This window comes from Falco biarmicus, chromosome 3 (assembly GCF_023638135.1).
Source record: "Falco biarmicus isolate bFalBia1 chromosome 3, bFalBia1.pri, whole genome shotgun sequence".
Classification (NCBI taxonomy): domain Eukaryota; kingdom Metazoa; phylum Chordata; class Aves; order Falconiformes; family Falconidae; genus Falco; species Falco biarmicus.
This window is the reverse complement of record NC_079290.1, coordinates 62667535-62694424: the sequence shown is the minus strand read 5'-3', so window position 1 is coordinate 62694424 and position 26890 is coordinate 62667535. Positions and strand designations below refer to the sequence as shown.

Genomic DNA, 26890 nt, shown 5'->3' with positions numbered 1-26890 from the left:
TTAACAGGACTGTTCAGGGAGCAGGATGTGATCAGGGTGACAGGCAGGGAGGATGACCTGCGTGGCAGCAGCATTGTGAATGCATCTGACCTGAGCGTGGCTGTTGTTGCTGACTGTGCAGTAGGTGTATTGCATGTGGCAAGAGGACTAAAGGTAAGTAACATCCTGTATCCATGTTGGCAATGAACATATTCTATAAAAGTGGGGAAGCTTTTTCATAATGTCTATTAAAGGAAACTGGAGAGCGTTCACTCGTTGTTTCTGAATTACTTTATCACATTACAGCATTGGATCCAGTAAGGAGACAAACAAAATATTGTTAATATTTCTGATAAAACCTTAAGCTGGCTTGCATGACACGTCACTATAAGTGTGTTACTGAATTTTGTTACCGTGCGCTTTAAGAGGAACAGAAGGAGATGACTCAGTATGTACAGTGTAAAACACAAGACTGCAAATACATAGATGTGGTAGAAAAGAATTAAGAGAACTACTTCTTCATCTTCTTGAGAGAGTTTGCTAACAGATCCAACGGTGCTGTGTTGTCAGTTTAGAAAAGCTGTAACCTGCTTGAAATTATGGATCCATCAAACATGATGGCAGAAACTACCAGTGACCTCAGTGGAGTCAGATTTCTGCCACACAAACTTGTTGAATGAGCAAGCAAGTAGATAGCTCCAGGAAAAATTAGAATATGATTATATTAACAGAACTTTAAAAAGAATAAAAATTGAGACATGAACTCTGTGAATTCACACTTTTTTGGAAGGGTTGATATCTGAACAGGCCAGAGGAAAGTGAGTGTAGTAGTATCTGTACTTAAGCATTGGCAGAAGAGACTGGCAGCTACGAATAGAGCTCAGCAGCACTTGGAAATACATATCTACCACAGTATTTATCTTAGAATATAAAAAATTGATGTGATCCCTAGGTAACCTTACAGGTTTGCTAAAGAGAGTGACCATTGGAACACAGAAAGAATTGCATGTTGACCACAGCCAATTTCCTTGTGCAGAGTAGAAATGGGACAAGACAAAGAGTGATCATTTAATTGTATCTTGGAAGGTATCACTAAGGTAGTATGGATTTGTTAGTTTGGAATTCAAGAATATTACTTAAAAATAATTTTTATTACAAAATTGAACTGGGTATTGAAGACCTCTTAGTTGTTACTTTTGCTTTGTGCAGTGTACAAGAGGATTGCTTATGACTGTACAAAATGAGGAGTAATTTCAGTGAAGTGTTGAATGTAGAAAGATGAAGGCATGAAAAGATTGTCATGGAAGGAATGTCCTGGCTGCCTTTGGTCTAGTAACCTCTCTAAGAATTTTCCTTGTATTTTCTTACAAATTTCTTTCTCGTTCCTTTTTACTCTCCCAGGTAGAAAAATGAGGCATACCATTTCTACATCATCAGCTGCAGACTGGTAGAGAAATCATGAGTGAGTCAGATCCAAAAAGCTATAAGCTGTGAAAACTCATCCCATTTCTTCTTGTCTTCTAATTACATAGTTTAAAGGAAGGATATGTTGATCCTCAAAGCCTGAGTAAAGCTGCTTAAAAACATGGGTCTCCATGCTTGCTGCTCTGTGAGGTCTCCGATTACCTCTACTTATCCAGTCTGCTTCCTTCAACTTCCTTGTGTTCTTGCCATTCTTGACCTTCTTCCCTGCAGCCTGATGTTTCTTACTCCTAAGCTATACTTTACCTATATTTGTTGTTGTTTTCACTTTTTTCTATTTCTTTTTACCACACAAGATTTTTCTGTGCTCCTCTGTTTATCTTGCAATGTCCATCCTCTGCCAGAAGTCTGGCTCACTCCTGCTACATTAATATTTTCCTATTTTCCTTTTCCTTCATTTAATTTTGAATCCTGTTCTTTGCATGTTCACCTCTTCCTTATGTTGCTTGGTTGCCTTTGCTTTCTTCATTCTTCTGTTCTTTCCCTTTCCTTTTATTGGTACTAATCTTGGCTCTCCTATTGACAATCTTGTCAGACTGGGTAACTAATGCTCCAGTTCCTGCAATCAGATGATTCAATGTGAGTCTGAACCTTTGTTCTTTTTTTTTCCTAAGGCATTCCTCATTCTCTTAAGGGCAAGGAAAAGCCTCTTGAAGTCATAAAAGCTAGAAAGCAAATACAAATTCAATTTATTGTTATTCTGGGGGACCGACTAAAGACTGTTCAGTTTAAGGATTTTGAGTTAGTGATTCCCACATTCTTCCTTGCTCCTTTTCCTTCAGTTAGCTCCTGTGTTCCTTCTTTGGCCACTTCTTCCACTGTGGTCCAGTGTTCTCCAGTATGTATAGGCAGTGGCTGTCTTTCCTGAAGGCAACTTGAGTTCTGCTCTTGTGGAAATAGCAACTTGATTTCACCTAAAACCTGTAGAAATGGGCTGTGACATTTAATTAGCAAATTAATCTTGAGTACAAAATGAGTTTCACGTTTTCCACTGCATATATCGACTACACTGTTGCTTGAAAATCAGTGCTGATAATTTCAGTTCTGCAGGAAGCTGTCTTGAGGCAAATGCTTTTAGATCTATGCAGAGGAATCTGAGACACTAGAGAGGGCAAGGAAGGTGCTCTGAGGCTGTAAGCCGCAGGACTCAGAGCAGCTGGTTATAGCTGAAACAGCAGACACGTGATTGTGATGTCATGTCACTGACGTCAACTCTGTAACACAGGTTTTCTTTGGATAGCTGAGTGCAAATGGTTTTGCACATCCTGCATGCTTTCTTACAAATATCCTGTGTCAGTCCACTTTAACATACTGAATTATCTATCTTGCTTTTAAAATTCAGTCTTAAATGTGTGCTTCTTACTGTTGGCAGCTGTACATGATATGCTAGCTATTTGATTTAAAAATTATGAAGACCCTTTCTAACTGTGACCTGTTAAACCCTGGAAGGCAGGGAAGTTGTGCTTACATGAAGCACGGGCTATAGATCAATTGAGTATAGTTTCTTTTTAAAAGCATTCTGAGAGCTTTTGTGAAAATAATTATTTTTTCCGGTCTAAATAGCAGCCTGAAGCTCCTGCCTTGAGGGATGAGATGATGTGCCCCAACGCTTGATGAAAAGTTTGGCATGACTCCTCATGTTGAGGGTTTAGATTAAGAATAATTTTAAAGTAGAAAGTTTTTCATCCCTCAAAATAATATGAAGGTTAGGGGTTTCTTTCTTCTTCTTTTTTTTTTTTTTTTTTTTTGTGGCAAATATGTCTCTGAAGGCTGTTTTCAGAGACATAGGAAACATCCAATTTGAGTCTCTTCTTGCAAAAACTGATCTTTTTTTTTGCATTTCAGCAATCTGAGTGAAAAATCATAATCTTCCAAGTTGTAGCTTGTTTCTAGATTGAACTTAACTTGACAGTAAGAGTTATGCTGTTTACTAGTAATGAATGCATTAATCACTATTTGAAAGCTGTTATGGAAAAATACCGTTGAGTCTTTTTTTGGCAGTAAGAGTGGTGAAAATGCTGCACAGGTTAGTATCTAGTTAAATGGTTGTGAAGTCTGGAGAAGTCTGTGTCTATGTTAAGAAGCAGCAGCCGAAATAATTTTGTAAGTCTTCACGTATTTACCAGATAAGCATTTGATACTGCTTGCAGACAGAGACTATTCTATGGCGACTTATAGGGAATTTTTTTTTTCCCCCAGTGTGAATTAAGGTGTGACCCTTAGGCTACATTTAAGAGGTTCTGCTTTTTCAGTCATGTCAGCTAAAGAGAGAAGCCATTTCTGCTCCCAGCCAGTATAAGTAAATTGACTTGCATGGGCCATACAAAAGCAAATTAATTTCAGTCTTGATAGATGCAAGGAAGTGCATGTTTCCTGGGTCAATATTGTTAATGCTGGTCTCTTTAGAAATATAGGAAATTCCTGATGGAGGAGGTCCATAAGTCACTGCAGACAGCTTGGGGAAGTCTGCTAAGTGTATAGTTGGGCTCAGGGTACTGAGGCATATGGAATGGGATGGTTAATAATTACCATAATGTAGTACATATTAAAATGTTTAAGTTAGTAGTTTGCACCTGTCTAGAATACTCTCTGCGGTACATTTGAGCTGCTGTGAGACTTAAACTACTTGTTATTTCCCATTCCTTCCTCAGCACACGGAATCATGACAGTACTGTTGTTTTTTAAAAATGCTGGTATAAATGGGAATAAATAATCCATTTTAAGATGTTCCCTATATTTTTATGATAAAACAAAACATGAATTACGATTTGCTCTAAAAGCAGTAGTAAATTTTGATAGTAACATATATGAAATGAGGAAGGTTTCCAGAGTTTGAGTGCTTTTCTTTGAAGAACAGCTTTCATGGAAGTTTATCAAAGATGGCCTATCAAAGGGGTTGTGAGATAAGCTTCTTGCTGTTCCTTTCAGAAACCTAAATTTTGCCTTGCTTGTTTTGGTCTGGGCTGATTTATTTTTGTCCTTCAAGACTTGGTTAGAACTTCTATTAAAAGGATCTTCATAGGATCTCAACATAAGTAGCAATGAGTGCTTTATGTCTGTGCTACCAAGAGGATCTATGATTTGCATCCTGTTCTGTTAGACCGTAGGAGGTGCTAATCAAGATATTTTAAATTATCAGTTATTGCAGACATTGATGGCCTTCTGTATGCCATTGCATCATCATAGGTTTGAAAGTACTACTTTTTTCCAAAGCAGTAATTAAAAAGAAAAAAGTTTTTGTTTTTTTTTTTTTTTTTTTTAAAAAAAAAGACAGCACAGTCTTTTTCCCCATCTTGACTACATTTCTGTGAATTAGTCTTGTATCATCTTGGATCACGGAGAGACATTGATTTGATCATCTGTCGTCTGACAGAAACAGCCCCTGATATTCGTAAATCTGCTAATAAAGTTCTCAGTAAATTTCTTCCATTTGTAACAATCACATGAATGTTACTGTTTAAAATACAAAAAAAATCTCCTATCTTTATCTTGAGGTGAATCAGCCAGAATCACCAGTCCTTTTGAAAAGGTGTTAGGTGATGCAAAAGCTACCTTTTAAAGTCACTCTTCAGTTTGTTTTGAAGTCAGACACAAGTGCTAAGCATTCAGCTTGCGTTTGCAACAGTTCAAAATGAAGGTAAACAGCGTTCACTCTGTTTGGCAGATGTTCCTTATGCATTCAAGGTAAGTTTAGCATTTAGTTTCAAAGGGGAAGGTGACCAGTTCAATATCAAAAATTAATTTGTTTTCTATGCAGGTGACTCTTCCCTAGTGCTGACAGTTTTTGCATGCCGTTCAGATTTGACATATGAAGTCAGCATGATCATTCCTCTGTGCAAACATTATGCGAATCAGTTGGTTGAGCTTGCCAAGCAATCTGATAAAACAGTCCTTCCAGTTATGGCTGCAAATTGCAGGTTTTTCTTAACTATTGCGGTAAATCCTTTGGCCACGCTGAGTGGTGGTCAGCAGCCGTCTCCTGTGACGTGCTGTCAGTGTACACGCAGTCAAGTGAACGTGCACCATTCTAGTTTCTGAGTACCTGGGGACTCAGAATCGTGCCACACGTTTCCCTAGGGTGAGTGCCATCAAGGCCAAAGTCACAAATTGTAAACTAGCGGTGTGGGTGCAATGCCGCCAAAAAGCAAAGACAAAAAGAGGAAAATTCTATATCTGGGTGCTTTGAAATTAAGGTTTTGGGTGGCTCCCCTTTGAAATGAATATATTTCCATGGAATACTTGACGTTCTTGAATACTGTTTTTCAAACAGAAAATCATCCTGTCAGAATTGCTTCACCCTACTTTGATATGAATTATTAATGTGAAATGAGAAACTTGCTGCATTTGGTGAAATGGTACCTTCCTAACATGCTGTGAAATTTTAGTCTTATTTTTTGTAAGCTGTCAATCCACTTACACTTTCATACCAAAGTGTTTTGTCTTTGAGAAAATTGAGATTTCAGTTTGATGAAACAATTCAGAAACATATTTTTCTGTATTATATAAATTCCAAAGTGATGCTTCTGAACTCAGAGGAAATGCAAAAATTGATGAGAGGGGCTTACCAGAATATTACTGTAACATTTCAACTTTAATTTGCTTGAACTTTGTGGTGGTGTTGAACTCTTTATTATTCCAGAGGTATCAGATGAAACAGTAGCTGCTCCCTGGTTTATGCACGAATGTTGTTTTTTCTCTTGAAATAATTATTTGGTGCTGCTTAATTTAAGCCAACATGTTTTCATGTTCCCTCCATGGCCGAGCATCAGTCATACAATTTAAATAATGATGCCAGGCATTAAAGACACATATTTTTTCCAAGGGAGTATTGTGAAGGATCCAAATAAAAAGGGCAGGGCCACCTTGTTGTTAATTCTGTGATGCATATATAATGGAAACATTGTTTAAATGTGTGATTAAAATAAGACAAAGAATAAAAGAATATTTGGCAATTACTAAAAAAAAAATTACTCAAGTTTTTAGTGTTACTTGTGCATTTTTTTAATCTGGGTTTGTTTTTTTTCAATTACAGATAAATCGGGTCATTTACGCTGCACAGAAATGGAGGTAAGAGAAGTATTTTGTGTTCTGCTAGCGCTGATTTAGCTCAGCTCATGTTCTTACTTATAGGGTAAATGTGGGGTGTGGAATTGTTGTTGCAAAGTTGTACTGTGAAATGTGTGTTGTATTTATAATAGCTGCGTAAATGTATCTTAACATGGGATATTGAGTCTGAAGTTCAGAAACAGAGGAAAGAAAGGCCATATGGTTTTCCAGAAACAAGGTTAGAGATGTTATGCAGCCAGTGTAATCTTGTTTGATATAAGTTTATTTAAAATACATATTTTTAGCAGAATATTTTATTTTGAATATTTTCTGTGGGATAAATTCTCTTGTTATACTTTAGAAAGGACTAGTAGGTAGTGTGGAATAAATACTTGGTGTTTATGGAATGGCTTGGTGATTTTTGATAACCCAAGAATTTGGATGGAAGCAGAGAAGACCAGTGATCTCAGGGGGTTTTATCTGTCTAAAGACATCTTGATTTCGGATACTTTTAATACTTCCTTTAATTTACTTGACAATATTTGAGGCCCAAGAAATATTATATATCTTGCTGGGGTAGCAATAGAAACAGAAATCCAGTTAAATCTGCTTGATTTATACCTTGACCATTATTTGACTCTGTATCTTTGATATTAAGCTGTGACTACTGTTGTAAGAGTGTTCAAAGTATCATTTTGTCAGATACATAGATTGAATCCAAGACTGAAAGGAAAACTAAGTAGAATGTCTTGTTGAACAGGTTATGGACCTGTTTTTTTTTAATTTTAATTATCATACAGAGTAAATAATATAGTTTACTCCTTAAATAATCTTCTCTAGCAATAAAAACAATTTCTGTGTCCTTTGCAGGGCAGTCTTTTCTCACTGACTTTGAACTTTCTTTGAAATGTAAAACTCTGTTTTTACTTCAACTGTTCTGTCAGTACCTCAGGCTGAGCCTAGAGATGGAGCAAGTGCATGCATCTTAATTGGCAGGTTGTCTGTTTTCTTATCAATAATATATATGAAGGTGACAAACTGCTGTTACTGAATGGTTTGTACATAGATAAACTGTGCATGAAAATGTCTGGCTTAAATTAAAAATGAAAGGCTAGCTAGTTCGACTACAGATGGTAAAACGCTAAGGCCATCCAGATTTTTGCAAGTATTAATAATAATAAAAAAGGGAAATGTCCTTTCTGCAGGATACAGCATAGCATAAGGAGTAATTCCTAACTGATGTAAGTATAGAAAATGGAAGTGGGCACATTTTTTTTCATCGTGTAGTTCAGTTTAAGCAAATGCATCCTGGTTTTGTTTAGCATTTGTAAAATCTCAGTTCCTAAATCTAGTACCATATTCACAAATGATAATCTTGTGTGTCATTTGCTTTGCATACTAAATATTGTTTACAATCTTGCTTTACATTTTTTAATGGAAGGTAATGAAAGGCCCTGGCACTAAAAATACAGATAATAATAAACCTCTGTTAAAGTATGTATTTAACAAAATACATAAAATATTTCATTTTGGGAAACTAGAAGTGGTTTTGTTTCAAATGAATATGTCTAGTGAGAATCAGTTGGATATGTTATACTTCAGGGTTTTAATTTTGATCTTTTAAAAATATTTTTTGTTGATAGTTGGAAAGAAAAGCAGGCTAGAATTTCCCATGAGACAGAGGCTTCATTTTAAATTGTCTGTAATAAGCGGCACTGTGACCATTAGCATATTGACTCTTCTGTTTATCTGTGTCATTCTGAAGGAGTTGGTGGCTTTTTCCTCCTCCAAAATTCCTTTGGCGTTGCAGCTTTAGCCTTGGAGTTTGTGATGTTTGTGCTTTTCAGAACTAGGAACTCAGCAGAGATAGCCCATCTCATTTTATTTGTTCCTGTGGAAAAGAGTGTGGTGTGATTGAATGTATTAGAATATTGTGGGAAAATTCTTAAAATAGTAACTAATAACAATCATAACATTTTTGCAAAAAATGTAAACTATCCTGAATTGGTACATGATTTATTTCAAGCCAGCAATATGTGGTGTGTCAAGTTCAGAGTCCAGATGCCATAGCCTTAATGGGAAGAGGGGGGTAAGGAATAAGGTGAACTTATTTAATCTCCATCTGGCTATGACTTTTACGTACCTAATGATAGCGCTCCTTAGTTGTCTCAGCTGAGGTGGTGAAGATTATATAAAATATGCCAGCCTCATTTGTAAATATTTAATACTCATATAGAAAGTATTCTGTGAATGCTAAGTGATTCATATGTAGGAGGGTTTAATTGCTGCATATTTGAAAAGACCCACCTAACTGAGTAGAAGCCTGTTGTGCGTGATTAATGTAGTTAAGCAGTGTGTAGGCTGGTATAAAGATACACACCACCTCTCACATTTGTTAAAAAGTCGGAAATTAATTAAATAGCCTGTCACAAACAATGGTGAATAAATTGCTCAACACTATTCAGCTCCATGTCAAATCACAAAAGGAATCAATTGTAGAAATATTTTAGGAAGACTTTATGAGCTCCGTATGCAAACTCTATTCATGAGTCATCGGTTATATGTATCTCTAATTATTGAAAATCTTAACATACAGTGAAAAATATAGTAATTGTCTATGGAGCTAAATTTGCTTTTTTTTTACCTTTTCATTTGGAACTTGAAATATTGACTGTATTTCATAAAATAATTTAGGGAAATAAATATATAGGTTATAAGGGTAGTGTTCACTCTGGTACAAGTAAAAATAAGTTTGTTAGCTCATCGTATTGATGCAAACAAAATGAACACCCCTCATGCTGGTGAAAACAAGAGCATGTATTTAATAGCACAGAATGTTAGGATTTCAAAAGAGGTGTCATAATTTTGCATTAAAAATGGCACACCTACATTAAAGTGTGTTATCTTCTCAAAATTCAAGCAGTCTAAAGTGGGTGTAATTAGCATAGAGTAATATCTAGGATTCTATTTTTTTTTTATTTCTGTTGAGTGTAAACAAAGGTAAGCTCTGATTGAGGGGTAGTTGCCACAGTAAACAATCCTGAGCGTTAACCTTATGGTGACAAGGGAGAAGAAATGTCACTTTACAGAGGACAGGCAAAAGTGTTTTTGAGAATCATTTATCTTAGTTAAATATGGCTGAGTGTGACTTCCATCAAAATAAGTTTTGATTATGCATTGAAAAAATAAAATTTTGTGTGAGTGCTTGGTTACAAATCTGGTAATTCTGTGAAAGTTTTTGATTCCTTGTGCTGTTAAGAGGAAAATTAACAGGAACTCGGGATTGCCTGCTTGAAATCAAAGTCAAATCATGCATCTTTTCTCGTGAGCATTAAGTCGTGCTTGAGCATTATGTGCCAGTTCTGATAACTGAAGTGCTCATCCCTTGCTGATGGAATTATCTCACAGAGAAGCCGCACGTCCAGCTTTTGAGGGACCTGGTATTTTAGATACCTAAAAGTCCTTTATGCTTGTTCATTTATGTGGTGGTTCTGCGGCAGTCAGTCTGACCTCCCGATTTTCATAGTGAAAGAGAGACAGCTTAACATACACTTGATTTAATAGTAAACCCACAAAAAAGTAGAATTCAGGTTCTGATCTTTTGTGTTTTCTAATGAGCTGCTTTTTCAAGAGGAGCTTTATTTTTTTTTAACTTGTATAAGTGTTTACAGCACATTGGGAGAAGATTGATCTTGGAGGAAAATGGATTTCTGTTGATTACTTCCTATAAGCTTGGCACATTGCCCTTTTCATTTGGCAATTTCATTAGGAATACACGGTGAATATTGGGCTGGAGAACTAATAATGTATTTGACTAAGCTGATTTAGTGATAGTCAAATCCTGCCATCTGTCCAGAGTCTCTAAGAGAATTCAGCAGTTCCTTGTAAAGGCTTCGTAATTTTGCAGTGTAGTATGATGTGCCTTTAATAATCTACACGCCCTAAAGTCACACAGGATTTATGATGAAATCTTCATTCCAGTGATGCCACTGATAAACCTTTCAATCAGCTGGAGAAGAGTCCAGAGGCAGATTTCAGCCTTGGTCTTCTGAGAATGTCAGATAATGGCTGGTGGAAAACTAGGTCTTGCAGAGACTTTGATCCCTCCAGGGAACACTTTGCCTGTGAAAAGCATGAAGAGCAGAGCATGGAGCATTAAGTTAGGTGGTGGGGTTTTTTTTATTTTTTGTTCTTGGTGGTTTTTTAAATCTCAAAGCATAAAAATATTCCCTATATAGTTACCCTGTGGTAACTACATAATTACCCATTTTGTAAACGAGATTAAATGTGAAAGTTTGAAAATACAGTTTAAATGACTCTGGGAGGGATCTTGGGGCGTTGTGAGAATAAGGCAATTTGTACAGGTGTTTTATTTTTGCAGAACCCTTTCTATATAATTTTTGTTATAGTGTACTTGATGCCTGTCATATCAATGGCATGCTATTATATCTATGGTAGCTGTCATATGTACGGATTGATATGATAGCTGTTGTATCAATTAGCTTTAAGGTGCTAATTTTTTACTAGACCAGTGCCAGTGGACATGTTTGCTATCTGTTCAGAGCAAGAGAGTAATCTTATTGTTCATTCAAACTGCAGGGGAAAATTAAGCATTAGATGTTGTTTGCATGCTTACAATTTAATGGCCCTTTGTATTGTCTTTCTTTGTTGTATATAATAGAAGCCAGGTTTAGACTATCAGTATGAAATGAGAATGCTGTTTCATACTTCTCGGTTTTTGCCTCTTATTGCAAATAAGTCAAAGCTACAAAACATTTCTGGTCTGCTAAATCCCTCAAAGTCTTCTGAGATTATATGATACCATTTTTGAAGAAGTCTGCTAGTTTTGAGTTTTCTGTTAGACATGCTATGTTTTCTTGCCTCTTTGCTAAGTACCAAATAGTTAATAGTAAAAACATAGTCCAAACAAGGGGTACGCTTTCTGGGGGTGAATAGAAACTGGATAATAGTTCTTAGAGTGATTGCGTGGAGGGAGTTCACTTTTTTTTTTTGGTGGATTTTGCCTAGGGCAGTTGTGAAGCTGAGGTAGAGTACACCACTCAAGTTCAGTAAGTTCAACTTCAGTGGTAAGTTTGATCTGATAGTGTTGGCCTTTTCATCTATGGGGGACAAAAAACCTACCCAAACCTTCCATCCCTCTATTCACTTGGAAGTTCAACATCCACAATGTAAAAAGTATGCAGGAGATTTACAGGTGATGAGAGTAAAGTACATAAAATCTAGATTAAATGACAGACGGAAGGCACACAAAGAAGCTGAATTTCTGAAGATTTGTTGTTTACAGCCATTTTTTCCCTGCAACACTTCAAACAACTTGCAGTGATGAGGTTGGAAGTACTGAATCAGTTCAGTGCGTGGTTTGATTTTTAGGAAGCCAAGGGAAATCAGATTTTAGCACACTTTTTTTTTTTTTTTTTTTTAGAAGAGCAAGGAGCACTTTGAGCTGCTTGAGCATCCAAATATAGTATTACATTCATTTTGTACTGCATTTTTCCTTCCAGATGTTCTGTTTTCGATACCATATTTATCTCACTGCAGGACATGAGTAACTTCCTCTGACTGAAGTGGGTATTAGAGGTGTTTTATGAAGAACAAACATGGATATTTTTTTTTTTTTAATGTTATGGTCTTACTAGATTATTAAATCCCCTTAAGAGAGAGAAAATTGCTCAAGTAGACCTTTGTGTGTGTGTGTGTGTTCCCAATTGATCTCTAATTTTTCTTATTTCTGGGTGGCTGGGTTTAGTAGCGCTCTGTGACTGTAACATAAAGGCCCTTGAATATCTAAGCAGCATTGTTTCAACTATCACATGCATTACTGGATTAGGCTAATTTTAACATAGGTAAGATAACCTAATTGCGTGCTTATCAATTTTGAATTTGGTCAGTGGTCAAAAACCCCAGTAACTCAAGGGAGCTAAACACTTAATTTCACTTCAGTTACCAGGTGCTAGTTTCTCAACTTAAAATGTAAAAGCAAATTTAACCATTAAGAAAATGAGGTGATTGAAAAATTAGTAATATAAAGAAATTTATTTTCAAAATGTGAAAAGATTTAAAGTAAGAGAAATAGTTATTTATGAATGAGGAAAATCCAGAATGCTCCTGCCTACTTTGTTTAATGACACCTTTGCTGCTCTTTTCAGTGATAACTTGTATTAACATTGAGTCATTCTAACATTCCTGCTTTGAACATGCTTAGAAATATTAATCTGGTTTATCTAAACCCATTCTTGTGTGAAGGTGGTAACATCTAAATTCATTAGCCACTTTACACCTGTAGAACCCCCAGCAATTCATACTTGGGAAAATAACGTTATGAAAAGCTTTTTTCTAATGCTGCTTTAGCTGACCTAGTGCAGATGAACAAGTGGAATTTTTATGAACAAGTAGACAGCGTGGTTAATCTTTGTTTAGCCTTTAATTTCTCTTGCTGCTTCTGCTGCTTTGTCTCTCTCCTCCACTGGTTGTGAACATGCAGAAGTTTCAGTTACTGCAAGAGAAGGGAGGAGAGATGTGGTGTACCTCACAGGATTTTCAAAGGCTACTCGGGGAAAATACTAAGAGTAAAGCTGGAATTTTAGTCGGATATGCTTTTTTAGTACTTTAATAACAGGGCAGGCCATGTTGGTTCCCTGTAACGCTGTCTTTGAGCATTCAAAAATCATAAGGCTTATTCTAGCATACAGTGAGATCGGCAGAACATGAACTGTTGAAAAGAATATGGTTTTTTTTTTAGATTAGGTTCTAGATTTTGGCTAATACATAATCAAATATATGTCTTCTTTTTTTTCCCCTCTTTGCAGTTCTATGACTGTTTTTCTTCATATGAATACTAACATGTAGCTCTTTATCTAAATCACTTGACCTGAGAAGCCGAGACTTTAAACAAAGCAAGATTTGCAGTTGAGTCGTGAGAGTGTGCAGCACTGCATGCTTTCTTTGGCAGAGGGGATACTGGATTGGTCTTGGGGCTCACTGAGGCAAAAAGGAGTTTTTGTTAGTTTTGTACTTTCTTTTGTTTGACTTGACACAGTGCAACTCTTTTGAGCTTTTGTTCAAAGTGAACTTTTTAGCAACTGGTAAGTTTCTGTGCTCCCCATGACCTACCAGTGTGAACATTTTCATCTTAAAAGTGTTTAATTTTGTCTGCCACTTAAATGTTTGTAGTGTCAAATCATGGGAAAGCAGTGCAAGCTCTGAGATCTCTCCTCAACAGCCTGAAGGAAAAATCCTAAACCATGTTCAGTGCTGACCTCTTTGATTATCATTTAGTGTTGCTATGTGCTTAGCACGTGAAGTAAAATACTTTTATTTACCAAAGTGAAATACAGAGAGTAAATTAAACATATGGATTAAAAAAAAAGGGTGACCGAATTCTAAATGTGTATTTCATCACGTCCCTTTCTTTTATTAACCAGTAGTAATTATGAAGCACCTGTAATGCTTTTAGTGCCTCACCCTCAGCAAGAAATGAAGGTTAAATAATTAACTAGGACAAGGCAAGCTGTCCACACTTAGTAGATTAACTCCTGCTTCATTTAAGAAGGTAGGGGTACCTAGTTAGTTAAACTGACAGTTTTTCTTTCATGTATTTGTTCCTAAGCCTGAAACACCCTTGTCAGTGTCCTGGCACCATTCCTCATCTGTGTTGTACCTTTACTTCCAAGCCCCCCTCTCCTGTTTTCCCTCAAAATCTTTTGTAGTTAATTCATGAACTTCCTTTATTTCTGTTTCTCCTTAACCAAAAAGTTAATCATCCCCATTTGTTTGTGTGTGCTACCCAATATTTCATGACTTTCAATGTTACAGAGATGACTCTGCTCCAAATGTGTTCCTGCACAGCTCTTTGCACTTCTGCATGTTTCTTCTGTTGGGCCTCGTGGATGTTGTACTGCTACCCATAATCATTATTTCTCTGCTGTGTATTTCTCATTGTGTCTTTATCTTCCTCTGTTATCTGGACTTGCGATATTAATGTTATCTTTGACTAACACTTTTTCCTTTCCTCCAGATACTTGCCAAATCCTTAATTGCATTCTGCTAAAGGCACCCCTCTCTTTTTCTCTTGCCAAGATGATAATTCAGGCTTTATGTATTTCTGTTGGGTTGTTTTGGCTAATGCAAACTACCTGCCACCTATTCCTTTCATTGGCAATGATGTAGAACATTTATTCGAAGTTGGGGGTTTTTTTTAAAGACTTCTCTGTCTATATGATGGGTTTGGGAGTTGCTATATATTGCTTTTCACCTCTGGCCTGTACATTCAGGCTATCTTCTTCATACTTTTGTAGGTCTGGAGCAGACGCTCACTGCGAAGTAAACAAGTTGCTCCATCTGCTCTCTTTGTTTAGGAAGATGCGCTGTTCCTCGTGCTCTACGTTCTGTTTGCTTTGGGGCAAAGCTCTTAACAAATGTTTCAAAGGACATAGAAATATATAGTTAGAGGAATACATGCACATTCCTCATCTAACTCCTCCACCTTTGGTGATGTTGAATCAGTACTTTCCTTTGCATATATTGTGTAGCATGGCAGATTACATTTGTTTTTCTGAGCATGTTGTTTGTGCCTGAATGTTTGAGTATTTCACTTTTATTCTGTGAGTGAAAGTTCCATGCAATATCTAGGTCTTCCACAAATGTTTCATTTAGTTGGGTATGGAGAAAATAAATACAATTGAAACTGCATGAAAACAGTGAAGTAATTGTGGTCTCTGGTCCTTGGCCACCTTTTTGCCTTGTAATTTTCCCAAGGCCTGCTCTTGTTTATAACTCTGTACTGTTTGCTGTTGGAGTTTGTGTTAAACCTACAACTAGTAAGGCATGCAGAAAATACTTCTTTTGCCTTTTCTTCTTTCTTTTTTAATCTGTCTGTATACTAACAGAAATAACGTTCTTAGTGAACTTTGTTGGCTGAGATGTGTTCATAACATCCAGCATTACTTTTTTTGTAATACTTTTAGCTTTCATTGACTACCTTAATGTACTTGAGGGCTTATGCTGTGATTTTATTTAGTAAACAAACTTTTTATTGTAATATATTTTTCTTGACAAATTTGACTTACTTCTGTCAACTATTAGTTAGCTTTCTATTCAGATCTGGTAGATTGAGCTAGTGCTGAACCTGACTTTCTTTTGTGCAGTTTGGTGCTTTTATCGCACAGGCCAAAGGACATTGGAACAGTAACGCTGCATGATCATGGAGAGTCAGCTGCATGTTTATGCCTGTAACATTTAAAGTGTTGACACTAGGAAAGTGTATTGGAATACAATTTGTTTTTCATGTTCCAGACTCATTACTAGATGTTAAAGAAAAAGTTACTCTGAAAAACTTCAGTAAGAATTATTAAATGAGAGAAAGGGAGAAAAACTTGCCATTGTGATGGAGAGAGTTTTACCACTTCTTTAGAGGGATTATAGCAAAATTATTTTTCAGTTTCAAGTATTTCATTCTCTTATGCAAAAAAAAGATGGTTGTTTAAAAGTTAAGGTCTTTCTAATCCCTAGACTCCCAGCTTTCTGGTGCGTTGTCTGCTTGCAACTGTCAGATCCTCCAGCTGATTTCTGCATCTTATGCTAGTTATATATGCAAATAGAGTAGCAGACTTTACAGTTTAAAACCCGGACCAGCAGTAAGTGAGGTGTGTGATGAACCTGAGGTTCTATGAGTTGCCCCAGTGACTTAATTATATGGATACTAAAGTAGACAAGATGAATGTTTGGTGGGAGAAAATTAATGCTGCTCTCGTTTTAGAGAAAGAAAAATCAAGTTTGAAGACATCAGGCAAATTGCCCATTGCAACATACGGGCTGCATGGTGGATCCAGCACAAAATCTAGGTTATTTAAGCCTTAATCACAAAACCAAAATCTTTCTTCAGATTGTAAATACTACCCAAAATAACAAAGTTGTTATTTTACTGCCAAGAAAATACTAATTCCCTTGAGAGACATTTCATCAAGATAGTAGCAATTTACTTTTGGGCTAGGCCATCCCCTTTTTTTCTGTGTAGATTTCTTAAATACTTTAAAATTCTATAGAAATAGTAACCCATTCTCTTTAAAAATAAATCTTTTATCTTTCAGGGTTATACATGTAGATGTTGCTATGCTAGTACAAAAGCAGGCTTTACTTTCTATTGTTCACTTGCTGGCAGAAGATAGATTGAGCTTTGTTCCTACACAGAAGACAAACTTACCCCTAAATTTCTTGTATACATTTCAGACAGAGAAAGCATTTCAAAACTGATGCAGAATGTTTGGGAAAAATCAAAATGAATGTTTCATAGAAGAAAAAAACAAACTTGGGGGGATTTGAAGTAGGAGTCATATTTAGGTATGAAAAAAGTAAAACTATTCCAGTAATATAGGAAAGAAGCATAAAACCCCAATGCAGAATAAGGAAACCTTTATTTAGTACAGCATTTGGAAAGTCAGTGAAACAAGTGAGGTATATTTTCATTAAAATATGAAGTAATGTTTAGCTTCATAGTGTAGTAATACTCTAGTAATAAGTAGTAGGACAGAAAACTTGAAGAAAAAAAATGTTAGAAGTGAGCAAGCTACTGGTCCTAAAAATAGAATTTCATTGAACAAAACCTGCTTCAGAGGACTGGTATCATTTTTCAGCAGGTATGTCTTGAACGAAGGTATAGTCCTTAAAACCAGCCTGAGCATCACTGTGGATTTACAGCGCAATACAGTGTTTTGGTATTCTAGCATTTCAGAAGTCATATTGAAACACAGTTATGTCCAATTAATGAGGTTCCAAGCACTTTACTGTCAGTGGCTCATTCTTCTGGTTTTGAAAAAGATGGCCTGTATATGTATGAAGATCTTAGTTCTTCGATCTTATGCCTGTGTGAATACCTAGATAGATGGATTTTACCAGACAGTGGGTACTGCAGCAGATACACATGCACATTGTCTTGCATTTCCTATCTTGGCATGAAAACTCAAGTGTTTCGGATTAATGGGTGATTGTATTTCTATTTTTGTTGTGTATAACTAAAAGATACTGTTTACCAAAGGTGGATGAATTTATTTGACACTGGGGTTTTTGTTTGACGTGGCCTATTACAGATTTTATAAAGTGACTGTGAAAGCAAGTTTTCAAAAAGCTTTCCGAATAGAACACAGCAAAGTGTTGATTGCTGTGCTTTTTCCCTGTTTAATGGCTATAGGAACAAAAAGCATCAGTTGCTTCAGGCTTTATGGTAGCTACAGTCTCTGTGGCTTTGATGCAGTGAAACTGAGAATTGTTAGACTTGGAAATAAAAAGCCCTTCTAACATCAGTTGTACAGAAACTACAAAAGAGAGTATTGTTGTCCTCAAATTGTGTTGTTATAGTCCCAGTTCCATATCCAAGCCAACTATATGTATAATTACATTTGCACTGATACATAAATTTGAATGAGAAATGATACTTTGTCTGTCAGTGATAGTTCTGTGTTCATTCAGGACCTGGATTATTGTGCACCACTGACACACAACCAGAGATTCTTACAGTGCTCATCCAAGCTGCTCTGCCCTGGCTCCCTGTGATGTGCAGAAGACCTAGTTAAGAGCACGTCCGTCCCTCTGAATCATCCAGTACAAAGGAACTGCGTATTACAGACATGTTCTTTTCTGAGTTTACTTTTTTATGATTCATTCTGTTGGAATGATCTTGACTTACTTCTACTGTGCTCTTACATCCCTTTCTCCCTTAAAATAATTATTCTACAATTACTTTGCCTGACACCTCTTAGTGCCAGACTTCTTCAGCTCCTCAGTGAATGAGGATCCCAGTCTGCCTTTTTGCTTTCCTTTAAATGGCTAGTAAACAGTGATCTACCTCCTGAGAACAGTCTCCTCACAGCATGCTTTTTTGATAGATACACCCCCACTCCGTATCTCTGCTGCTCTGGAGAGATCCAGTAACTAAGTACAGAGCTGTCAGCAGTTTCAAGTCCCACAGACAGAAGGAGCAAAGCCCACACCTGCAGAATCCCTCTTTGTAAGGGTGATGGGTGGCTTTTTAGACCATGTTGGCCTCTATGGTGTTCCAGGCTAATTCCACTGTTGTGCCTGGCTTGACCCACTTCTGCCATGGCTCTAGGGGCTGCAAACCACATGGCTACTCAGCATCCTAATGCAGGATTTCACCTACAGATTTCACAAGGGTATCCTGAGCAAAAGAAACAGATATGAATGGATACAGCAAACTGTTCTCAGCCACAAATTCTGCTAAATTCTGACTGCCCTAGGCCTAGCAAGTGCTGCCACTGCACTCTGATAACTCCTACATAGAGTCAGGATCCTGAATGTGCATTTGACTCTTATGGAGGACTGCTTCACACATTCTGTTTGTCATATACTCTTGACATATGACTTCTGTGACTCCTGCTACATGGCACTCTGTCCCCTTGACACTGAGGTGGAGGAACAACTCATGCTGCTGCAGTCCCTTTTAGAGATGTAATTACTACACAAGGCCTCTGATTTCCTCAGCTTCTTCCATTACAGTGACTGACATAAGAATGTCTTCCAGAATTTCTAGGGTCAAGAAAAACAAATGTTGTCCTTTTCCAGCCTGCAAAGAATACTGTTGGCTCATAAGATGCTAAACAACCTGATTCCTGTATCATGAGGCACTGATAAAATATGCTGTTGAATTTGTACCTTTAGCAACATATTTACTGGTGTGTCTTTCTATAAAGTTGGTCTTCCTGTTAACCACAGTGTGGTTTATGAGGAGACATTGAAGGTTCTGTGCCAGCTGTTCCTATACAGACAATTTACTTGTGTTTTCTTTCTGGATGCACAGTGTTTGTAAGCTTGTATTACTTGCTCATATGTGAAATGTGGAAAAAATGTCTTTTAACATTCACAGGTCTAAGCCCTTCATATTATCTCTCAGATTTTTGTCTCCACTGTGGAGTAACAGTGGGGGATGGCCATCCCTACTCAAATCCTTTTGATATGGCTAATGTGTTCTGCCAAAACTGATTTATATTAGCTGTGGTTGTGCTGGCTTTGTTGATTTCCATGTTTCATCAGAGCCTTAGCTGCATTATATGTTGGGAAGGTTTCCAGCACTGACTTGTTTGGCATGGCCACCAGGAGCTCTGTAACTTCATTAAGTGCTGCTGAAAACTCAGGCAACACTGCTGTTTTCTAAGGACTGTTCTAGACTCTGGATCCTTGCATGTATGGAGGCCTCTTCAATCTGCTCATTAATGACTGTAAATTTGTAAGACAGGGCTTGGAACTGGCTAAATCTAGAATGTTATTGAATTGTACAATAATATAGTTAGAAGGGACCTCTGGTTATTTAGGGTAGACCAGGTAACCAGCATGCTGAAGACTATGCCAACTTCAAGTTAAATGAAGTTGCTAAGGACCTTGTCCAGTGAAGTTCTGATTGCATACAAGGTTGGAGATCTCACAGCCTCTCCGGGATATCTACTCTGTTTTACCACCCTTATCGTGAAAAACACATATGCAAACAGCCACACAAACAGAAAAATAAATTCTTAATAGTAGCTGTAGTTACTTGAGAATCTAATCCACAGGTATGGGTGCATTCTTTCTGTCTTGTCTTTAATCTATAACACTTATTTTAAATTGCAGGTTGAGAAATACTGAGGGCATGGAGGTTAGTGCTCAGAGCAGAACATTGATGTGGCAGCACAACATGAAAGGCAAAGGCATGAGCTCCTTCTCAGATTACTGCTAAAGCTAGAAACAGACTTTCTAAACTCTAGTGCCCTTCTGTACTGAAACTTTGGGTTACAGATCTTGAGGATCTTGGATTGCTGGTAATAAACCTCTTGTTCTCGGTTTCTGTGCATAACCTTGTATTTGTGTGTTTGGAAAACGGCACCCATGGTATTCATTCCAGTGATTTCACATCAGTCTTCAATGAATGATTATTATTTTTTTAACTTGTTTATATAAAGCTCATGTTTTATCATGCACAGCAAACAAAAACACATATGTGTGCTTGTATGTGTGTATTTGTTTATTTTTATCATGATGAAATAGCAGGCGAAAAGAAGGCATAGTGGATATGGTGTTCCCTGTTAGCAGTGGAATTGTGTTGTTTGGTTTTCACACATGTAAAACAACATCAGGAATTAGTGTGTGTTGCACAAGGAAAAAGTAAAGTGAGACTTGGTACGTTTTGTTAAGCTATGGTAAGTAGATATGTGCTTATTCTGAACATATTGGGGAAGGGGGAACAAAATAGTTTCCCTTTAAGTGAAACGATAATCTCAAGAGTCATAGAGCCTTGTGACTTATCACAGGTTTTAGAAGGGACTTCAAATCACTGAACTTAATGTTACATAAAGTTTGTCATTATTTGATGAGTCTTATGGATTGTAATGTTTGAAATACCCAACATGTATTACCATAATGTAGCCAGTTTCCATTTTAATCAAATGATCTTAAAAAGACTGTTAGGCAACCATTGTCATTAGACAGTTGGATATATTTCATTTTCTGATTTAGATTGTATCACTGTTTACTTGCAGTAAAGCTGGTGATGAAATGTTTTCTAGACATATCAGACTGGACAGTTTCTACATAAACCAAGAGCTCTTTGTGTGTCCTAGGTCTTTCTCACTGTTATATACATCTTCCACCGCTCCCCACCCCAAGCAGATGTCTCAAATTTAGATGCCTTTCCCAGTGAATATTTGTATAGACTTTACATACTTGAGATTACTTTGTATTTCTTATAGAAGACAGCACCAATGTTGCTCAATAATAAGTTTTAAAACATTTGCTCAAATACATGCCTGTATAGATAACTCTGGTTTAAAATGAGAAGGCTTCAAGATAAGCGAAGATTTTTATGTATTTGCTAGATGTTAGTAACGTTTTCTTAGCTGCTTATTTTGTTAAACCAGCCTAAACATATGCTGTTTGGAGCACTTTGGTGTTTTGTTTGTGTTGCTGTAACAAAATAATTTATGTTAAAAAGACCAAATCCATTTGTGTAAATCAGTCCTTTTTATTCTCCTCCAATGCTCTGAGTCAGCGTTATTTTGGCTGTGTATTTATTCATCTGCATTAGCCTCTCCAAGTATTTGATGGAAAGAAAGTTTGGTTGTTTTCCAGGTTCAGAGGGGAGAGAGAGAGTCTAATGTATGGGAGCCCTGAAGTATTTTAATAGCTTGGAATGCCCATGCTGACCTCACATACAGAGATGAGGCATCGGAGACAGTGCAGGGAGGTTTCAGGAAGAAGGCAGAAGTGTTGCTGTGGCAGGGCAGACTACCAGCTGACTCCGTGTCACTGGGAGCACGGAGTGGTCAGATGGCTAGAAGGAATGAGTCATGATGTGGGCTCAGAGAGCTTGGTTCCTTTAAAGAGAGTCAGAGGCCTGTATGAAGGACAATGTATGGACAGGACAAGAATACTGCTGCTGCAGCTCCTGTGGGTTGCACTGGTGTGGTGGTTTGACCTTGGCTGGATGCCTTGTGCCCACCAGGCTGCTCTATCACTCCCCTCCTCAGCAGGACAGGAGGAGGAGAAAGGGGTCAAGATAAGGGCAGTTTAATGTAGAAATTGCAAAGGTTGTGCGTGGAAGCAAAGGAAACAGAAGATGTTTTTCTCTGCTTCCCGTCAACAGGCGATGTTCAGCCGCTTCCCAGGAAGCAGCACTTCAGTACGCGTAGTGGTTGCTCTTGGAAGACAAATGTTGCAAATAATGAATGTCTCCGCTTTCCTCCTCCTTTCTCTTCACTTTTATTGCTGAGCTGGTGTCATATGGTATGGAAACTTTTGATCAGTTTGGGTCAGCTGTCCTGGCTATGTCCCTTCCCAAGATCTTGCCCACCCCTCAACCTAATGGTGCAGGGGGAATGTTGGTGTGTTATCAGCACCTCTTTGCTACCTATACAAAGCACAGCACTGTGAGGGTTGCTGTGGGGAAAATTAACTCCATCTCAGCCAGACCCAATACAGCTGGGGAAGCTTGTGCTACCCAAAATGAGTCTGCCAGTGTGGGAGCCATGGTAACATGATACCCAGGCCTGACCTGTGGATGTGAAAGTTTCACACATTTGTTTTCAGTGATTCCTGCAATAGCTGTTGTTATCCTTTCCTTTAAAGGGCGGCCTTGTTTATGTGTTACTGTTGATGGATCTAATCGGTATTAGTTTCATGAACAATGTTGGCTTAAAAAGGCTATTGTTCTCTCACACAAAGCCATCAATTACTGTATTACGAGTATTTTCCAGGAGATTCCCAAATATAAAAGACTTCATTTAATTAAAAAATGAACATGGGTTTGTTAGTAGGTCTCATGATCAGTTATGAAACAAGCACAGCGAGCAAATTGCCAAATCTTCTTCATTCAGGAGAATGAAGTTTTTCTCTTCCTGAAGAACATGACTAGTGTTTTGTCTCCTAGGTCAGGAATACTCAAGATAAGTATAGAGTTCAATGCAATGCACTCACAAGCTAACTTTCGAAGTCACTACATATTTCAGTATCTTACGTTGTGTTTGAACACTGGGTTGTTCTTGATCTTGACTTTAGACATCAGATTTTTCAGTAACACTATTTTCTGATAGTTGCCACATACTGTTTAATAGAAGAATACACACCTTTGCCCCTAGTGTTTTGGTATTCCCCGGTACCGAAGCACAGCAGCCCGTGCCAGGCCCTGCTCGCACCCCTTTGGTAAGGGTGGGCTGCCCGTGCCCCAGGCCAGCTCTGCTGTAGCACAGCTGTAGCCTTGGACCAGGTGGCTGTGAAAACAGCCATGTCAGAGCTGTGAAGAGCCATAAGAAGCCTTGCTGCTGGCGTTCCTCCTTTTTTTTTTTTTTTAGAGGAGCACCATTTAAGCTGAGCCTTTGCATTTTTGTGTCTTGAGCTAGGCTGCAGCCCTTCCTGCACACAGCCATGTCCCTCGCTGGACCTGACCTGCTGGCTTGCCTTCCTGGCCAAGCCTCAGACCTGCCTTGTCACCACAGGACTTCTTTGGTGATTGTGGACTGTAGCTGACCCTGTTTTCTGTCACCAGACCTGTTCTGCTTTTCCTGTTTGGGTACCTGGGATTGAGTCCCTGGTCAGTGAGGGCACTGCCCCTGTCTCTGTTGTGGTTACCCTCAACTCCTGACTCGCCTTCCTTTGCAGAGGTGGCTGCCCTTGCTGCTTCCTCACGTGGTTTTCTTTGCTTGTGAAAACCAGGGAAGCATATTTCCTTTCTCTGATCACAGCATAAAAAACCAGTACAGAAAATAGACACACATGGATGCTGAACCATGTAGGTGGGGGATACACACACTTTTCTCTCCCTACAGCAGTGGCAGCCAACACATGTATGTGAGTTCAGGTTTGCAGAACACAGAATACAAAAGATTTTAAAGTTATGAATGATCTGGAAAAGTCATAGCTTTAATACCTTATCCATCTTGAGAGTGTCATAATGGGATATCAAAGTAAATACAGAGGAATTGTCTTGTGTTTGTCCCAGTGCATTACCATGCCCTAGTTGTGGGCAGGAGTCAGCATGTCCCAGTGTCTGAGGAATTCATTCCAAGTTTGTTGCAGTATTTTACATCCACATCCTCTCCGCAGTCAGTGGAGATGCCATGATGACAGGGACAACATCTGTATAGAAGAGCCACGAACCAGCCAGTGGGGTGACTCTGGCCTGTGCATTTTTCCATCTTCCCATCCTTGATGTCTGTTTTTTGTGGCTGCTGTGAACAACTCACAATATAATTTTAGATTATTTCTGGGATCATTGTGCCTGTTCACTTGAAGGTCAGGGACTTGTTTGTGACTGAGAGAAACTCCTATGTGAAAAAACAAACATCTCAATTGTTTCATAGTAAATTATATTTGGAAAGTGATGTTTTCACTGAACTTCTGAGAAGAGAAATTAGGATGTCTACTTACTTTATGAGTCAGAAAAGAGCAGGCTTAAACTCTCAGGCTGACAAAAAATAATACAATAAATACTAAACTCATCTAATACTGTAAATGGCCCCCACTTACTTTCATTAGCAGTGTTAACATCACACAGTACTGCAAAAATGGTCTTAAAACAAGCTGATGCATTTTGTGCATCCTCTGTCTCTGAAGAGAGGATAGTACATGCAGAGATGGAACTTCACTTACTGTAAACAGGAACAGTAAAAGCCTGTCCTTTCTAAGGATACATAGCTAAGTCAGTATTATGTCCTTTCTCCTCTTGCAAAATCTAAACTGGGAGTTGTTTTCAAGGAACAACAGTTTTGTAACTTCCATAGTGTTAATGTGTTAGTCAAAACAAGCCCTACTTTCATACCAGGGCTATTTTTGTTTACAGAACACAGAAAATCATCCTTTGCCCATTTTCATTGCTCTCCAAAGGGGAACGATGACTTCACTGTGGAGCTCTTAAGTTAGAAGTACGTATTAGATAGCTTTGCTTATGCTATTACTGCAAACTGGCAAACGAACAGAAAATTTCAAAAATCTTCCTTTTATAAGTTACTAAGACAATATTTAAGAAAAGCTCAGCAGAAAAGATGATAGTTGTTATCTGAGCCACATGGCTGCTCTATGAATAACAATCATATGCGTTAAATGAATCTGTTATTTAGTCAGCTGGTTGTATCTAACAAATCCTACAAGGTGAGCATCTCATCGTCATCTGATGCCACCTTTTTCACATCTTTCTGCCATTCTGGCTCTTCTAATTAGGCACTACTATTTTACAAATATAGAAATTTCATTAAAAGCAAGAACAGAAAATATCCATATGTTACATGAAAAAAATTTTTTTTGGACCGAAGTAACTACAGACAGACTGAACGTTGATTGAGGCTGTGAGCCCGGGACAGTGGTTGGAGTGTGAATTGGTGTACAGATATTTTTTCAGTAGCTGTGTTGCGAGAGGGGCCGCTCCGTTCAGCATGACTGAGTCATTTCCTAATTGACATGGAGTGGGCAGAAATTCCCCAACCAACGAGTTGTAGTTAAGATTCTTCCATCTTGAGCTGACTGATGTATTTGGGCTACCTTCAAGGCTTAATGAAGCAGAGATTACAATGCTTTGGCTTTGAGCATGCAGGTTTTCTGTAAAGGAAATGCTTAGGAAAGTTTCAAAAATACATAGATTTTCACTTAAAAAAAACCCCAATGTATATATAGCTGTGATGTTGCCATCTATATAGCAATATCTAATATAGAAGGACCTCCTTTGTTGGATAAATGCCTGTTATCTCGGTTGGAAACATAAACTCTCGGCTCAACGATTGCCTTGCAGTGTAAGAGTTGCAGTGTTTGTGCAGGAGTTTGAGTCTGTCTTGCTGGAAGATTATGACAGCCACAGTTTCCAAACAGAAAATACAAAATTTAATATTTGTAACCACAGGGATTACCTGGCTGTTCGTTTCAGCCTGCCTGAGCTATTTCTGAATGCAGGTAACCATGGTGGCCCACAGCTCCACGTGGGCGACACTGACTGCTGTAAACTAATTTGCTTGCAGCTCTCAGCTAGTGTGATAGTTTTCTGGCATGAGCTGTAGCTTGCTGGAAATTTTGGTGGTGTGCAGTGTGGGCATATATTTTGCACATGCAAAGCTGATGCAGAATAGATGCTGTATTTGCTGCTGAAAAGTGCTCTTTGGTAGCAAAACTGGATGTAGAGTCCTGCATACTGCTCTTTTGTGATGTAGGCATGATTGCTGAGTCAGAATTATTATAGTTATGGGAGAAGATATTCAAGGTACTTAGATGCAGAAGTATCAAGAAGGCAGGGAGCAACTGATATTAATTTCTCTAGGAAAATGCTTCCCCCCCCCCCCCCCCTTTTGATAACTTTCTATGACTTTGCCTGTTGCAACAGTTCTCCAATATCACCAAGAAAAAATGTGACAAGTTGACTCACAACTTCACTATTAAACAGTATTATCTCACTGTTACATAACACTGGTGGGCTACACTATGAACATTAGTTGGGAAGCAATGTCTTTATACAAACTTCATATGGTTATGTAAATGTACTTTCCAAAGGAAGTCACTTTGCAGTAGAAGTATTTATATGTGCCGACCTAACAAATGTGCCCAAAACTAATGTCATATCTCATGATAAGTCAAACGTTGTCCTACCATGGATGACTGCTTGAAACTTCTTTTTCTTCTGTTAGCAACAGAATGTGAAGATGGGAAATCTCCTAAGACTGCGGTCTTACATGAAACTCTGCAAGATATATAAACTTCTAAGAGAATAATGCCATGCTATAAATACATTGTATCTGCCTTTTAGGAAGAATGGTAAAAATAATATTTTTTTGGATATTGCTGTCTCACCAGAACAACAGAAACATTCTGTTTCTTAGGTCTCATGACATCTTGCATACTCAGTGTGGGA

General features: G+C 37.9%; 1 protein-coding gene across 4 annotated transcripts in view; it reads left to right on the top strand.

Annotated features, from left to right (window-relative positions):
- SPIRE1 (spire type actin nucleation factor 1) overlaps window positions 1–26890 on the top strand; it is a 127836-nt gene that overhangs the window by 5877 nt on the left and 95069 nt on the right. For all 4 annotated transcript variants that reach the window (XM_056331349.1, XM_056331347.1, XM_056331348.1 and 1 more), the window contains exon 2: window positions 6494–6528. In XM_056331349.1, coding sequence (XP_056187324.1) covers window positions 6494–6528 — 35 coding nt within the window. The remainder of the gene's footprint in view (window positions 1–6493; window positions 6529–26890) is intronic.